This window comes from Crocodylus siamensis, chromosome 3, assembly GCF_052110815.1.
Source record: "Crocodylus siamensis isolate JL-2025a chromosome 3, ASM5211081v1, whole genome shotgun sequence".
Lineage (NCBI taxonomy): Eukaryota > Metazoa > Chordata > Crocodylia > Crocodylidae > Crocodylus > Crocodylus siamensis.
The window spans coordinates 189,089,310-189,105,551 of record NC_143397.1 but is presented as its reverse complement, the minus strand read 5'-3'; the positions used below and the strand labels follow the sequence as shown (position 1 = coordinate 189,105,551).

The 16,242-nt window shown below is 51.5% G+C and overlaps 1 protein-coding gene and 1 non-coding gene across 2 annotated transcripts; both read right to left on the bottom strand.

The window, feature by feature from the left end:
- Positions 1 to 12,473: 12,473 nt before the first annotated feature.
- LOC149869242 (U4 spliceosomal RNA) lies at positions 12,474 to 12,618 on the bottom strand. The gene has a single exon (XR_016441523.1). It is a non-coding gene; the product is annotated as a U4 spliceosomal RNA (small nuclear RNA).
- Positions 12,619 to 14,519: 1,901 nt separating this feature from the next.
- Positions 14,520 to 16,032, bottom strand: SOX17 (SRY-box transcription factor 17). Its single transcript, XM_090037325.1, has 2 exons — positions 15,493 to 16,032; positions 14,520 to 15,385 (listed from the first exon to the last, which is right to left on the bottom strand). Exons 1-2 carry the CDS (start codon positions 15,791 to 15,793, stop codon positions 14,652 to 14,654), a joined length of 1,035 nt encoding a protein of 344 aa, XP_089893451.1. The 5' UTR covers positions 15,794 to 16,032; the 3' UTR covers positions 14,520 to 14,651.
- Positions 16,033 to 16,242: the final 210 nt, after the last annotated feature.

Sequence of the window (16,242 nt, the reverse complement as noted above, 5' to 3'; positions counted from 1 at the left end):
TATTTCAATTTTTTCTAAGCTAAACACCATATTACAAATGGTTAAGTGCTGTATTTTTACTATGATATATAAATATATGGTTTATATTAAAAAAGAGCAGATGGTTTGGTTCAAACATCTTTGCCTCGCTGCATAGATAGCAAAGGTGGGAAAGCAAAGTTTACATATATGTTTCAAAAATAATTTTGAGCTCAGTCACACACAAACAATAAACCTCAAAAAGTGTGATTGCTTCGTGGAATTCATGGAAATTAAAAGAAAGAAAACAAGTGTGAGGGAAATTGCTAATATTACATCTTTGAACATTTTAATATCTTTGCATATGCTGTAAAATTCTCTATAGTCTTCATAATCCTCTCAAATTAGTTCAGGGTACCAAGACCTTTGTCCCCACAATTATGGCTTCTTCTTTTAAGTAAGGAGCACCATCTTGGTTCTACTCTCAGTTATTTTATGGACTTCATAATTTCAGGCAAATTAACCTTCAGTGCCTAAATTTCATCGTGTTGTGAAGCTTAGAGAGCATTTTAGACATTTTGATATCTAGAAATCAAATGTTTTTTGTAAGTGTGAAGTCCAGTATTATTGTATTCAGCAGCCACTAATAATTAAATTTCCCAGCAGAATTTCATCTCAGATTCTCAATATCACAACAGAAAATAACACAATTTTAGTATTAATTACCCGATCAGCTCATATTCACAAATAATAAAGGACACATCATAGAAACACTCATCACGTTGCATGAGAAAGGTCTTCAGTACTCTGATGTTGTTAGAAATATTATTAAAAATGCATTATCAATAGCTGTTAGCTCCCATCAATAGTGTTGTGCACGGCTGCCAGCCCTCCTTGTCTCCTTAATGAGAGAGGGAAGGGGGGTTGGAAACTGAAGGAAAAACTCCAAGAGCTCTTTGTACTAAGGTATCACTCTCTCTTTGTTCTGCAAATTTACTATCTCTTTGTTACACTAAATCACACTTTCTTTCATGGCTCCCACATTCTTAGGCTAAGATAAGAATAATTGCAATCTTAGCCTTGGAGTTAAACCCTCCATAACCTCGAGTGCTTTCTGGGCAAGCGCAATAACCTAATACATATTAAGCCTATCCGCCCCGCATACTTAAGTAGTTAATTATAATACACATGGGATGCATGATCTGACGTATTCTCATGCATGTTTGTATGAACCGGAAATGAGTTGTAAGAGTTCCTGCTTCTGTACACGTGCCAGAGGAGAGGGGATAAAAGCCTGCTAATGATTGTGCCCCGGGGCAGAGGGTTTTGATCTTTTGTCTTCTCCCTCTGACCCTATTTGCAAATATATACCTTTTGTCTCACCAACAATGTGTGCCTAAGGATTTGTTATTCAATGAGCCTCCAAAGAAACGAACCGTGATATTTACAAAAGTTAAGAAAAACAGATGATCAGGAAGCCCATGTCTATGTCCCAACTTGTACCAATTTAATTAAAGGTCTCTTCTTAAACAAATTAATTTAAATTGGGGCAAAGCCCAATGTGGTTACTCTTAAAATTATTTTAAGTTATTCAGATCAATTTATCAAAAATGAGTACCACATTTATTACACAGAGTCTTAACTATATTGGCTACATAACATGTTTAAATAAATGCAACCTCTTCATCTGAACAATAATATCAGACTAAAAGCTTTAGTTCATCTAAATGTAACCCGGGCAGTACTCTGTCAAGGAAAAAGTTTGGTGCTGCCATCACAGGGAGTTGAAACTACAGACAGGCCCCCCAGAATGTGCCCTCTGGGTGACCTGGAAGCTTGTCAATCACAGAGCATGAGGTAATCTGATCTAACGCACATGCTCAGTTCACTGACTGCATGATGTAATTTGACTAGAAATTTCTCTGTGAAGAGTGTTCTGATTGGCCACTAAATTCTTATAAAAGGTTTGTGAGCCGCGGGTGGGGGGTGTTGGAGGAGAGAGTGTACTGGATATGGGGTTTTTGGCCTGCTGAGATGTCCTCCACAGAAGGTCTATATTGAGCAGATTCTTTTTGGTATTGGGTGGTGGAACCGGAGCGTGCTCCATCCACTCCATGCATTGACCTGGTATTACAGTGCTTCCAGGACTGGTGCAAAAAAAAAAAAAAAAGTGTGTGTTGGAGGAGAGACTGTGCTGGATCGTGTGTGTGTGTGTGCGTGTGTGTGCGCGCGCGCGCGTTGGAGGAGAGACTCTGCTGGATCCTGTGAGCAGAGGAGCTGTCTTTGCAGGGACTGTCTCACAGGGAGAGAATGATCCTGTGAGCAGAGGAATCTAAATCATTAGCCCAACTAATTTAAATAATGTGTTCACACAAAAGGAGGTTTTGCCACTCTTACTACAGTGAGTAGAAACCAATTCGGTCAGGTTAGTATGGTTTTTTTAAAAAAAAACTAGCCTTGAGGATTTAATTTAGCTACATCAATACATACCTTTGGAAAAATGATTTAGAGCACCCACAGAGAGATTGATATTAATATAGTTAAATTATGTTAATGGCTTTTAGTTAAATTAGTGCTAATGTAGACAAGCCCAAAGTCATAAATGTTATGTTAAACTAGTATTAAAGGTGATAAAGATAGAAACATCAACTGTTCAGGTTACCTAAAACACTCATAAGACCCCATGTTCAGTTGCTTGTAGACATTTGCTGGACTTGGGCTTTATGGTCTGAAATTTTCAATGGCAACTGTGTATCTCAGGCAAAATTATTCTGGAACATTTCAAATAAAAACTTTCAACCATGTCTGAGAAGGAGGCCAGAGAAAGAAACATAGCATTCACTCATGATTTAAAAAAAATAAATAATAATTATAATAATGATATAATCATCTTACAGTTATTTTGCTGACTGCCCTCCTTGAAACAGGAACCTGACATTTACCAGGTGGGAGTTGCCTAAGGGGTTAGGGATGTGCCTTTTCCTGTCTCCAACAAAATTTGCCCAAAGTTGGCTAATTTGAGCCTCCAGGAGGTGGCGCACAAAGGAAGAAGAAAGTTTGCACACGCCAAGAAAGACCTGCTAGAATGTGGCAGCCAAGTTCTCTGAAGATACCATCTGTACCCTACACGCTCCACTCCAGAGTTGCAGAGATTGAGCAGCATTTTTCCTATAACGGCTCTTCTTGGGTTTGAGTGGTTGCAGTGGTCCCAGATACTGGAATTTAGAGCAGGGTGATGTTTTGCTTTGTTTGTGGATGCTTGTTTTGTAGATACACAGAAAAGAAGGGGAAGAAAACACAAGGGAGCTTGACTTGACTACAAATGGATGAGGAGTAAAAAAAGTGAAGTGATGCACCAGATGACAGTGTCAGGAGCTTGTATGAAGGAAAGATAGATGGTTGTAGGTAAAAAAGTTAAAAGCAGTAGCCAGGGAGAAGAGGAAAGAGTGAGAAACAAGATGCTGACTGAAACATGGATGGGGAGAAAATGGAAAGAAGAGGAGGCAGAAAACAGCAATATAAGTAATAGGAGGCAAGGATCAGTAAAGAAGTTTAGAAACTGGGGGATAAACTAGTAGGGGTGGCAACAGAGGCCACGGACAGGTGCCTTGTTCAAAGTGCTCCACGTGCCTTTGATACAGCAAGGGTGCAGACATTCACAGCAAGTGAAACTCTTCTCCAAAAGGCAAACTGCTTAAAAACTTACCCTGGAAAAAATGAGGAACATCTTTAAAGCACTTATTGAAACATCTACACCCTGTAATAGAATGCATTAGAAAGCTGTTTGGTCCTCCAACATCCCACAATGCTCCACCACCCCCTCCCTCACCCCACTGTAAGGATTGGGGTGTAAGCAGGCTTGAGAAGTGTGGGGTCAAACAAGTACTTGAGCATATGGGGAATCCAGATCAGGGGCCAATGCTACATGAAGGTGTCATAACCAGAAGGTCCAAGTCATGCTCCTAGTCATGCTCCTAGTCTGTAGTGATATCTATGCCCATACTCTAAGCGGAGCCAGGGGCAAGAAGGGATCAAGACAGAGCTGCTGCTGTGTGTAGGGCAGTGGGCGACAAAACCCCAAATGAAGGGCCTGAGCTTATGTACTAAGCCCAGCCTATTCTGTAGGCCAGGGGTGCTCAGCCTCCAGCCTAACAGACTTACAGACCAAACGCAGCCTGCAGAGCCATCCCATTTGGCCTGCAGGGGCTCCCTATGAGTCAAGAAATTGGTGGCAGGGGAACAGTGACAACTGATCACCCTCCCCTGCTGCCAGATTCCTTAACCTCAAGCCCTGCAGAAAGTTGTAGCCAGTCTATGCTCCTTCCAGGGAACCCCCCCCACCCCCTTTCACAGGGCCAGGTTAGAGCCCCCTTCCCACCCCCACATTTCCCCCACACCCCTGTGAGGCTGGGTTGGGGTTGAACCATGATCCCTCTCCCCCTTCCCCAAGAGGGTCAGGCCATGCCCCCTTCCCCCACACCTTTCCATTGTCCTGGATGCCATATTGGGACTGCAGCCTGGATCCACCCCATGGATGGACCATGGGATGGACCCATCTAGCTTTCCGGTGCTTTCTGGGCACTACTGCTGTAGATAATGAGCTTAACCCCTGCACTAGTGCTGTTATGCCTGATACCAGGTGGGGTGGTGAAGGTACAGATTGCCTTGTAACACTTACAAAGACAATGAGTTCTCTCCTAGTCTCAGGTAGCTCCAGAGACTGGAAGCCAAGATGCACATAAAAATTCCTGCTCTAGCTCCTTGGCTGGAGATCACCACCAGTGAATGCCTTCACCACCATTTGGAAGTACTGCAGACTGAGGGACTATGTGCCTGTACAAAGCTGAAGCATTCCAATTTGGAGCAGTATTTGGCAATAGTATAATTGAGGATGAATACGGAAATCAGGCAATAGCCCCAGCGCCATCTCTGTGGGGAGCACAAAAGCATTCACTGCTGCAGTGTCACAGATACACAATTGGCACGTCAGAGGCAGGTGCTGCCAGGCATGACACAGCTGCCACAGGAAACTAAAACACTTTGTAAGACTAAAGGAAGCTGCTACATCTCTGGGGATTTGGAGCACTTCCAATGAACATCTGCCCATAGGCAGAATCCAAGGGGAGGAGTATAGTAGCAGAAGGGAACAGGAAAAGGCAGAAAGTAACAGGAGCAGGAGATTCTATAGCCACTATAAAAGAGGAGATTTTACCACACCTTTGATTCTTCTATGAAATATGAACTTTCATTTCTACGTAGGACAACTTTTACAACCTTTTCTCCTATGCCTGAAGAAGGGTGCTTGTGCCTGAAAGCTTGCAATTAAAGGATTTTTTTTTTACAAAAATCTAGTTGGTCTAATAAAAGATATCACCTTTACTATGAGTTCTAATTCCTTGTCCCTGACTAGGAACTTGAAATTAAACCAGTTATTTCAGAGCCTCACACAGTGCGGCTCCTGATAAATACCTGTGGAACTAGCATTAATAAGGATATTAACAGACATTACAATTTGTACGTGCTAAGGCCAAAGAATGTTAGGCAGTATTAAAATTACCAAGTGTTGTGAACAGTCACATGTTAAGGGTTAATAGCTTAAGATCCTCTGTCACATTCGCATCTGACTTGTTGCAAGAGGACTGGTTAACAGGGCTGTGGCCAAGTCTGCCTGGCTCCTCAGAGGCTCCCCGGTACCCCCCACTTCTCTCCACCCTGAAGCTCACTGGCAGCTCCCCCACTCACCTACCTGCTCCACACTTACCCTCCCTCTCCACTTCCACTTCCTGCTCATCCCCTCTGCATCTTATTGCTCATCCGAAGCTCACCAGCTTACTGTCACCTCCACTTCCTCTACCTCTGCAGCAACCCACTCACTTGCAGCTGCCTGGCTCTCCCTAGCTCTGTGTTAGCCCACGGCAACAGAGTTGTGGATGACAGATCTTGCACATGGGAAGTTCTGGAGTACTGTGTGAAATTCTGGATCTGCTTTTTAAAAAGGGCATGGAGAAGTTAAAGAGAGTCCAGAGGTGGAGAACAAAGATGATGAAGGTCTTGAAAAGCAAGTCATACAAGGAGCGGCTGGAGGAACTAGCCTTCAAATTTTTCAAATAAAGAAAAGGGAAAGCACCTTTCCTCACTTGCTGCATAGAGAACACAGACAAATGGCTTGAAGTAGCAGCAAAGTAAATTTAGATTGGCTATCCAGAAAAAATTCTTCATTGTTAAAATAGTACAGCAGTGGAATAGACTGTCTAAAGGTACTTGTGGATTCCCCATCACTGGAGAGGTGTTCAAGAAGAGGTTGGACAGCCACTGGTCAGGGATGATCTAGGAATAGCTATGCCTATGTTTACCAAAGCAAAGCTTCTGGGCTTTGCTACTTGCTCCCTCCCCATAAGAAGCTGGCTTTCCCGAGGCTGGTCAGATGTTGGTCTGCCCACCTGTTTCTGGGCTAACTGCCCGCCTCTGTCACCTGCCACACCTTGTTGGACAATATTTAAGATATTACACCAGCGGGAGGCTACCCATTTTTCTGCCCCGATGCCAGAGGCACTGTATCTATGGCTCCATTCCTCCCCTACACCACAGCCCAAGCCTCGCCGGTGTTCCCTCCAGCTAGCTAGCACTGGGACCCGAGCTCAGGGGTCTCACCAGGACTTTCCCTCTGCACCAGAGCTCCTGGTCCCAGCACCCTCACACTGGGTTTACTCAGTATACACACAAAGCAACATATACCTGGTCCTGTGCCCACACACTGAGCTCCAACCCCTTCCATACTTGCGGGGCTCCAACTTCTCCTCTAGGATCAGGGCTCCAACCTTTCTCTGAGATCAGGGCTCCAAGCCCTGTCCCCAGGCCTTCCCTGGACAATCCCCTTATCCCTGGCCCCAGGAGCTTCCTTAATAGCTCCCCAAGGCTCAGGGCCCCACCCCCCCGGAGCTTCATGCTGGCTCCTATATGCAGCCTCCACTGCAGAGTTTGGGCACCACCAAAGGTCTCTCTACCAACCTGGGCCCTGCCTCAGTGCTCTGTGGTGAGCCTTGGCCCCCCTTGCTCAATTTTGTCCAGCAAGATGTGGGAGCTGGGGTTACTAAGGTGCCCTGACCTGCCTTTCACCAGGGTGGTAACTGGCCTCGTATTTCCTGGGGACTTCCGCACCACTGGGAGCCCCACCAGTTATACTAGCATAAATCAAATCAGATTTCTCCCCTTGATCACAAAAGATGCTGCATAAAATTATATTTTCTCGCTTAATTACTAAATGAAGCATTATCAGCTTAAGATGGTTATTAGTAGAATACTTACTAAAAATTAAATTCAGTCTGTTCCATGCGTAGTAGCTAAATTCTTGATGGCCTCAAGTCAGGCTGTTAACACTAGCCAGAATTATTTTTGTTGATGATACCTAGTAGCAGCAGTTTATGCTGTCAGAATTAAATGCTGGATAACTGATTTTACCCTTGCAATTAAACAAAAAGTTCCAGTTCATGAAGAAGTAATCTTATTTTATTCTTTGAACATTGAGGTTTTATTAAACTGTATAGTAGAAAAGGTTGCATTTTGGTTGGCAAACTGAAGTCTGTCATCATATCCGCTACTCAAAAGGAAAACAAGTCCTTGATAGAAATATCATTTGACTGCATGTGTAATGGATGTTGTTTGATAAGGAAGACCCGTATTGATTTGTTCTTTTAAACTGGCAAACATATGCCTGAACATGAGCACTAGATCTGAGCACTCACACCTGACAAACTGCTGACCTAAAAATCCAAAGAGAGAGACATCTTACTTCAAAAATGTGTTTATTACTTTTCCCTCTAGCAGTACTGACTTTGGAAGCCCTGACCAGCTGATTGTCACACCTATGGGACAGCCTACCGAAGGTTTAGGATGCTCTTATGCATTTCACACCCTTGCACATGAAGCCTAGTGCAGCATCAAAACCACTCCGCTACCCCCGCCCTTTCTGTTAGGGATCTAAAAAGTGGTCATACTGGAAGCACATATCCTTTTCAAGCAGCATAATTCCCAAATCGGTGTAGGTGCTGGAAAGAGGGAATAATATGGTGATCACCTAAATACACTGTAACAGAAAGGACCCTTCCATTTAACAGGGAACTGTTTGTGAAAGGAAGGCTTTTTCAGTATATGGACAAAGCTAAAAGAAAAAGAGTTACTAGAAGGACTGCAATTTGTTTTGAAAGGGTAAAATAGCAGAAGATGAACAAAATGCATTTAGTCATTTAGGCAGCTGATCTTGCCCAACATCACTTCATTGAAGAAGACACTGCTAGAGCCTGAGGGGTTGTGGCAGAAAGCGCTCACAGGTCAAGAGATCAGCCATCTTTCTCCTCTATGTTCCGTAGTTAAAACAAAATCAATATTGCAGCTGCTTAAAAGAAAGACACTGCCCACGCAGGAAAGCCACAAGGAATGGAGAAATGTCTAGAAGTCTGATTTATTTTCACCAGTATAAAAGCCTGTCAGCCCTAGGAAAAAAAGAGCCCCGAGGGTGATACGTAGCCTGGAGACAATTGGTGATGCCTAGGGGGTGCACATGGCTGCAGAGGCACCTGAGGGTGGTTGCCCCTCGCCACCCCCCCTCACCACTGACATTGCTGGTGGCATCTGCGGGCTGCTGCTGCCACTCCTGGCAGCATCTGCACATGGTCGCTGACTGCCGCTCAGCACTCACCACCCCCTGCTCCCACTTGCTGCCACCACCACTGCTGTGACTGCCTGTGGGAGCTATCCACCCACCACCACCATGCCCCCACCACTGACACTGCCTCTGCTGCCTGCAGGCAGTCGCTGTGCCTCCCTCTGCCTCCAGGATCATGCATCGTTCATGCTGGCGACTGTGTCATGAACAGAGGGTCTTTTCTGGATGCCGGTGCAAGCTGACAGGCATGGTTGCTCCCATAGCTGAGCCTGGGCCCAGACTCAGCCGCTCCATCCCAGGTGCAGGCAGAGCTTGAGCACCACATGGGCTGAGCCTGCCAGGGAAAGGTTTCAATAAGTTACCGGTAAGTACAAACAGGCTCCAGGGCTGAGTCCAAGCGGGGCAGCACTCACAAATCCAAGTAGCCACAGTAAAACCCACCCACTCTGGTGTCCAGCACCCATTTCAAATGCTTCCTGCGGTGTGCCCAGTACTTGTAGGTGGAGTTGTCCCACATGTGCTGCATGTGCGGTCACTCCGCCTCCTCGATGAATGACCATTTCTCCGCCAGCAACAGCACCCTCCATGCGCAGCCTGCGGGGACCACACACCTCCATTGTGAGGTACTAGAAAAATGCATATTAGCCTGTTTTAGGCCACGTCCAGATGAGCGTGGATTTGTGGTATTTGGTGCCATAGACCCATCTGTGACTCCACACACTGCACTGTTCCCCCCTCCCCCACCACTACCAGGGTCAAAAAAGCCCATGGCCAAAAAAAGTGGGGTGGCTGCTTGGCCCAAAACCAGAGCGTGACCAGCCTGAGCCACACCAGTTGCCAGCCAGGCTTCCTGACACAGTTGCAGCTGCAGGAGTCCCCCAGGTTGCTGAGTTGCTGGCCCCAACCTCCCCTACCCCATCTGAGGTAACCAGCCATGCACCAGAGTGCACATAGCACAGGAGTTCTCCAGGGAAGTAAATGTCTGCACTCATCTGTGTCCCACCCAATTCTGGTGGGCAAGCTGAGGGACTGCGGCATTGACGAATGCACGGTCACATGGGTGGCAAACTGGCTTCAGGGGCACACCCAGAGGGTGGTGGTGGACGGGTCAATGTCAACCTGGGAGGGTGTGGGCAGTGGAGTCCCCCAGGACTTGGTCCTTGGGCCGGTGCTGTTCAACATCTTCATTAGCGACCTGGACGAGAGTGTGGAGAGCACCCTGTTCAAGTTCGCTGATGACACCAAGCTGTGGGGTAAAGTGAATACACCGGCAGGCAGGGACCGCATCCAGGCAGACCTGGATAGGTTAGAGAAGTGGGTGGACCTGAACAGGATGCGGTTCAACAAGGACAAGTGCAGAGTGCTGCACCTGGGGAGAGGGAACCAGCATTATGGTTACAGGTTAGGGGCTGAACATCTCAGCAGCACAGAGGCAGAGAGAGAGGGATCTTGGAGTCAGGATTGACTCCAGGATGAATATGAATCACCAATGCAATGAAGCAGTAGGCAGAGCCAACTGCACCCTGTCCTGCATCAACAGGGGCCTCACTAACAAGTCCAGACAGGTCTTTCTCCCCCTCTATGTGGCACTGGTTAGGCCACAGCTGGAGTACTGCGTCCAGTTCTGGGCACCGCAGTTCAAGAGGGACGTGGGGAACCTGGAGAGGGTCCAGAGGAGGGCCACTCATATGGTTGAGGGCCTCTGTGGCCAGCCCTATGAGAAAAGGCTGAGGGAACTGAATCTCTTCAGTCTCCGCAAGAGGAGACTGAGGGGGGATCTTGTGGCTGCCTACAACCTTATCAGGGGCCAGCAGCAGGGACTCGGGGAAAGTTTGTTCACCAGGGCCCCCCGTGGAGTCACCAGGAACAATGGCCACAAGCTGAGGGAGGAGAGGTTTAGGTTAGCTATTAGGAAGAACTACTTCACGGTAAGGGTGGCCAGAGCCTGGAATAGGCTTCCCAGAGAGGTGGTGCTCTCACCTTCCCTGGAAATCTTCAAGAGGAGACTGGATAGGCACCTGGCTGGGATCTTGTGACCCCTGCCATCCCCTGTGCACCTTCCTGCCCATGGCAGGGGGTCGGACTCAGATGATCTGTCTAGGTCCCTTCCACTCATTGATTCTATGATTTGGACACACTCTTAATGTACATTAAATAAAGAGCCAGGCTTTTTTAGTAACACTTAATGCACATTAGCCTATTTTAATGCATATTAACTCAATAGCAGGGGCTTTTTACATATGCTCTGGGGGCAGGGAGGGGCAGCACTTTAATTAAAGTGGCTCAGAGTTACTGAGTGTAGTTAGAGCCCCTGAGAGCCTCTCTAATTAAAGTGTCACTATGTCTTCTGTATCAGCATCTCTGTGCTAAAAAAGGAGGCAGGGGTACTTGCATAGGCGAGGCGTGGGGGGGAACATGCACCCCCTGAGACTGCCTTCCGTCAAAGCCACCAGCGGCTTCTGCAGGCAGTCACCACTCACCACCCGCACCCCCCTCACCGCCAACGTCACTGCCAGTGTCTGTGGGCAGTCCCCGCTTGCCACTCCCTCTCCCCACCCCACCGCTTGCCAACACCACCACCGGTGTCTGCGGGAGGGGTCCCCACTCGCCGCTCACCACCGACTACAAATGGTGCCCCTCCAGGCTTGGTAGGCACCAGCCATTCATGCACACTTGAACTAAAGCTCATTCAACAAGCTATAGTTTCAGTGCCCCTATGGCGAGTCATTAGCTCCTGAACTATCTCGGGGCCGGAGGAAAATGGGGAAACGCGGGCGCGTAGTGAGCTCGCGGTGCCAGTGCGGGAGATGCCGCTGCCCGGCTCCGGCTGCGAGCGGCCATGCCTGCTGGCGGCGAGCGCGGACACGGGCGGGACGGGGCGGGGCGGGCGGCCCTGCCCAAGGCGGACGCCGTGTGCGGGGCGGGGCCTTGCGGGAGCCCGGGATCCGCCCCGCTCCGCCTGCAGACCAGCGCCGGGGCAGGCAGCCAACGCGCCGCGAGAAACCGGCCCGTGCCGCAGCTGCTGGCGCGGAGCGGAGGGCTGCCCGACAGTCCACGCACCGCTCCCTAACCTGCCTGCGGACAAGAGCCCCGTGTCAGCCGCGTGGGGCAGAAGAAGGCGAAACTTGCCGAACAAACAGTCCCGGCTTTGCTTCCAGCTCCAGCCGGAGCCCCACTGTGGGCATGGCCGGCCTTCACAGCTCTCCCGTTTCTGAGCCGGGGCAAGGGAGGAGCAAGGACGAGCCTGGGCGGGAGCCGACCCCCAGCTCCGGGGCAGCTCCAGGGAGGGGAGGGCGGAAGACTATAAAAGTCAAGTGCGGAATAAAAATCGTCCGGTTTATTTCCAAGCAGCATCTGCCAGCTTCGGCCAACGCCGGGTGTCAGACAGGCTGGACTCAGCGAGAAACACATCAGCGTCATGCTTTCGCTCCTTTGGCTCCGACTTGCATTACCAAGCGAATAGCGATTTAAAAACCCTTTTTATCCCGCGGATCCGAGTGGGGATCTTGCAAATCCACGTTTAGGATTATTCCTGCGAAAGTATAAGTATAAAGGTATAGGTCTATACCCCGAAAACCTGGTCTTCCTGTAAAGGTGACTTTCGATCAATGGACTCTGCCTGTTCTTAACGGGGTTGTGGGGCGAGATGTATTTACTGTGCCGGGCTTATGTATTTAGGAGGAATATATCAAGGGGTTAAAAACTCGGCGGAAACACGTGTATCCTAAGCTCCAGGGAAGAAACAAGGTCTCTTTATTTTGGGGAGTCATTTGTGAGAGCTGTTGGGTATGACTTTGTAAGCAGGGCAGGCTTATTTAGCTTCATTATGACCGTTATCCCCATGGCTGCTTGTCTAGATATCTAGTCTAAAAGTGATAACCCAGGATATTTTCTTTTTTTTACCGGACAGAAAACATTTCATAAGTAAAGTTTTCAACTAGCAGTAATCGAGCCTCGGATAAGCCTCATCGGCTACGATACTGCCACTGCGCTTGGCCAAAAGTGGGGACAGGGCAGAGATACTTTACTAAATCCGAGTATCCAAATATTTCGTGGGATACTGGCATAAGATACCATACATCAGTGATGTTCCCCATAACGTCCTATTCCCAAAAAAATAACGGGGGATCTTTGTTGTAAAGTTTCTTGCAACCCCCTGAGCTTGCCTGTGCAAAAATGCAGATGCAGAGCCGGCCGTGCATTGAACGTTTTGCCATTTTCGGTCTTTATGACCTCTACTGCCATCCTTGGGACACGGGATCTGATTTTTTAGAGCGTAACGAAGTGGCACTGGATCGCACTGAAATTTCCAGCCTCCTACCGTTACAACGTTGAGAGATGCCCAGTTGACTACGTGTGGGCGCGCCTTATGTTTGCACCTGTCAAGCCTACAGGCCACCAAGATACTGCAACATTTGAAAATCTGCTGTAATAATGGACTCTAATAGTTACCAATACTAGTTACTCTGCTCCCGAGTTTGCTATTAAGGATTATGCGCACCGAGTTGTGAACACTATGGGGTTTTTGTGTACGAATGGGCATAAACTAAATCTGGTTATATCCATACAAAGTGAGCTGCTGTCAAGTGCTGGGAGCGAGGAGGGAAAAACTGGTGCGAGGTAGCACGCTCCCACAGGAGAGCCACAGCAGCACAGTGAGGCGGTTTGATTTAAAAACGGGGAGGGTGGAAAATTATATCAGGAAAGTAAAATCTTGAGAACTTTTTTTCCTTCAAAGCAGAGTTTATAATAAATAAGATAGACAAACACTAGAAAAAAAAAAATCTTGGCCAGTCTTTCCAAGTTCAGTCCTGGTTGCAGCGCAGCACTTGCGCACCCGCCTTGGAGTCAGAGCCCTGACTATACCTAATTTGGAAAAGGACGCTTAGTTTCACTTGCCCTCCCCACGTAATTCAGGCTCCCAAGCAGACCCGTCTTCGCCCTCAACTCCTCTGTTCCGCCCTCTTGCTTCAGGCCAGACATTACTGGGGGGGTCCAGTGCTTCCCCCGGCCCCCTTCGGGGCTACGCAAATTGGAAGGGAGCGGACCTAGTGCTTGAACACAACATCAGGTTATAAAGAACGATTTTAGTACTAGGGCAGGCCCCACTGCCTCCATCTACCGCAAGGGTTTTCCTTACTCTCATGACAGCCCCGTTACTGTGGCATGCACGGAAGTTATTTCTACAGAAACATGCACCGAAAAAAAAAAATTATAAAGAAATCTGAGTTGCCAAATGGAGAGGGCGAGACCCCTACGGTCTCAATGCACATTTTCTTACCGTGCTTAAGACAACAGCCCAGGGATTTCAACACTGCGTTCCGGGTGCGGCTGACTGCGGTCCCCATTTGCCCCCAGAAAGGGGACGCGCTCCTCCCCCACCCTCCAGGGCCGAGCGCGCCGCAATCACCCGGGGGCCTGACTTCACTAGGCCCAGGGCCGAGCCCTGTAAAGACGTGGAGGGCTCCTTTCCTTTTCCCTTTCCCTACAGGGACCACTGGCTTCTCTGTTGTTCAGTGGCACCGAGAGCTGCGAGCCCAGACGAGGAAGGCGATGGCAGCGACCGAGGGTTGGAGTGAAGAGGGGGCTGCTCGCCTGCTGCGGTAACGCGAGGCGGGCCGGCCTGCGGAGACTGGGGCCCGAGCCCGGCAGGAGCCGCATGCCGCCGAGCCCCCGCAACGCACCGTTTCGCAGCGCCCAGAGAGAAGAGGCTTGTGGATATAAAATGAGCGGTTTTATTGTTCCCCCCCCCTTATCTGTAAAAAAAAAAAAAAAAGTGCAAAAGGAGCCTGTATAAACCCCGACCTCCGAGAGTATAAAAATAATCAGTCCCAGCCTTCAAACAACCGGGGGGAGAGCGGGAGGAGAAAGGAGGGGAGAGAGGGCGCTCCCGTCCCCCGCCGCGGGCCCGGGAAGACCCCGGGGCGGAGCCGCGGCCGCAAAGCCGAGCGGGCGCCGGGCCCCGCCGCTTCTCCAGATGCAAATAAGTTAGGGATAAATAGGAGCAGGCCGAGTCCGAGCGCGGCGGCGCTCACAAGTCCGGGTAGCCGCAGTAGAAGCCGGCGTCCGGCAGCAGCAGCGGCGGCGGCGCGGGGGCGGGCGCGGCGCCGTCGAAGGGCGGCCCCAGCTCGGCCTTGCAGGCGAAGCGCAGGTACTGCTCGAACTCGGCGCGGTCCACGTCGCCCAGCAGGTCGTCCTGCGCCAGCGGCTCCAGCGGCGCCTCGGGCGGCGGCGACGGCTGCGGCAGCGCCAGCGGCAGCGCCAGGGGCAGCGCGGAGCGGCCCGGCCCGTAGTAGACGCCCGGCCCGGGCCCCGCGTAGTCGGGCGGCGGCGCGTAGCCGTAGGGCCCGAGCGCGCAGTCCTCCGGCGGCGGGAAGCAGACGGGCTCGGGGGCGGCGGCATCGAGCGGCGAGGGGTCGGGCGTGGGCAAGCCGTAGCCGTCCAGGGGGCAGTCCCGGTAGCGGGGCCCGGCGGCGGCGGGCGGCGGCGCGCCCTGCCCCGGCGGGTAGCCCGGCTCGGCGTAGGCCAGGCCCAGGCCCAGACCGTCGGCGCGCAGCCGCCCGCCGCCCGCGCCCAGCCCCGCGCCCGGCGCCTCGCCCGGCGCCAGGAACCCGCTCTCCACGCGCTTCAGCCGCTTCAGCTGCTTCCTGCGGCGCGGGCGGTACTTGTAGGCGGGGTGGTCCCGCATGTGCTGCACGCGCAGCCGCTCCGCCTCCTCCACGAACGGCCGCTTCTCCGCCAGCGACAGCGCCCTCCACGCGCGGCCTGCGGGGACCACAGACCCGGGCGCGGCAGTCAGCGCCCGGCCACCCGCCCCGCCGCCCAGCCCCGGTCCCGGCCCGTCCCGCGCCCCCGACCCCGGCCCCACGCACCCAGCATCTTGCTGAGCTCGGCGTTGTGCAGGTCCGGGTTCTGCTGCGCCAGCCGCTTGCGCTCGTCCTTGGCCCACACCATGAAGGCGTTCATGGGCCGGCGGATGCGCGACTCGGCCTTGGCGCGCCCAGCCCCGGCCCCCGACGGCGCCTCGCTCTTCGCTTTGGCCTCGGCCTCCCCCGAGGGGCTCCGCGGCTCGGCCCACGGGCAGGCACCCAGGCCCGGCATCAGCAGCGGCAGCGCGCAGCGGCCCTGCGCCTGGTCCTCGCTACTGGCGTAGCCCGCGTCGGGGCTGCTCATGGCGCAGCGGGAGGCGACAGCCCCGATCCTGGCTCTGCTCCCGGACTCTGCCCGCAGCTGCCGCGCGCGGCCCCATTTGAGCAGCGTGGCGGCCAATGGTGGGGCGGGGCGGGGCCGGGGCGGCGCCACGCCCACCCCGTCTCACCTGCGCAGGTGCCGCGGGGCGGGAGGCGGCGAGGCCCCGGCAGCGGTCGCTCCGTGTCGTGCGGACCGGCGCGGCGCCGCCTGTGTGCCGGGGACGGGAATCGTGAGCGGCGGCGCCCGCCGTGTCCCGAGCCCCGCCCGGCCCTGCAGGCACAGTCCCCGCCAGCGCGCGCCGCACGCACAGAGGACGAAAATCTCAGCCGAGACATCCACCCCCCGCCGCAGGGCCAGGGACTGTGGCAGCAAATATCCTGCGGCTGCCACTATGCTTCGATGTGACTTTAGCTAAAGCCGAGCGCGGTGAG

Bases quoted from the DNA above. Each gene is read 5' to 3' on its own strand.
- SOX17 (XM_090037325.1), bottom strand. From the start codon at position 15,793: ATGAGCAGCCCCGACGCGGGCTACGCCAGTAGCGAGGACCAGGCGCAG. The intron at 15,386-15,492 runs GTGCGTGGGGCC...TGGTCCCCGCAG, and splicing joins CGAGCTCAGCAAGATGCTGG to GCCGCGCGTGGAGGGCGCTG.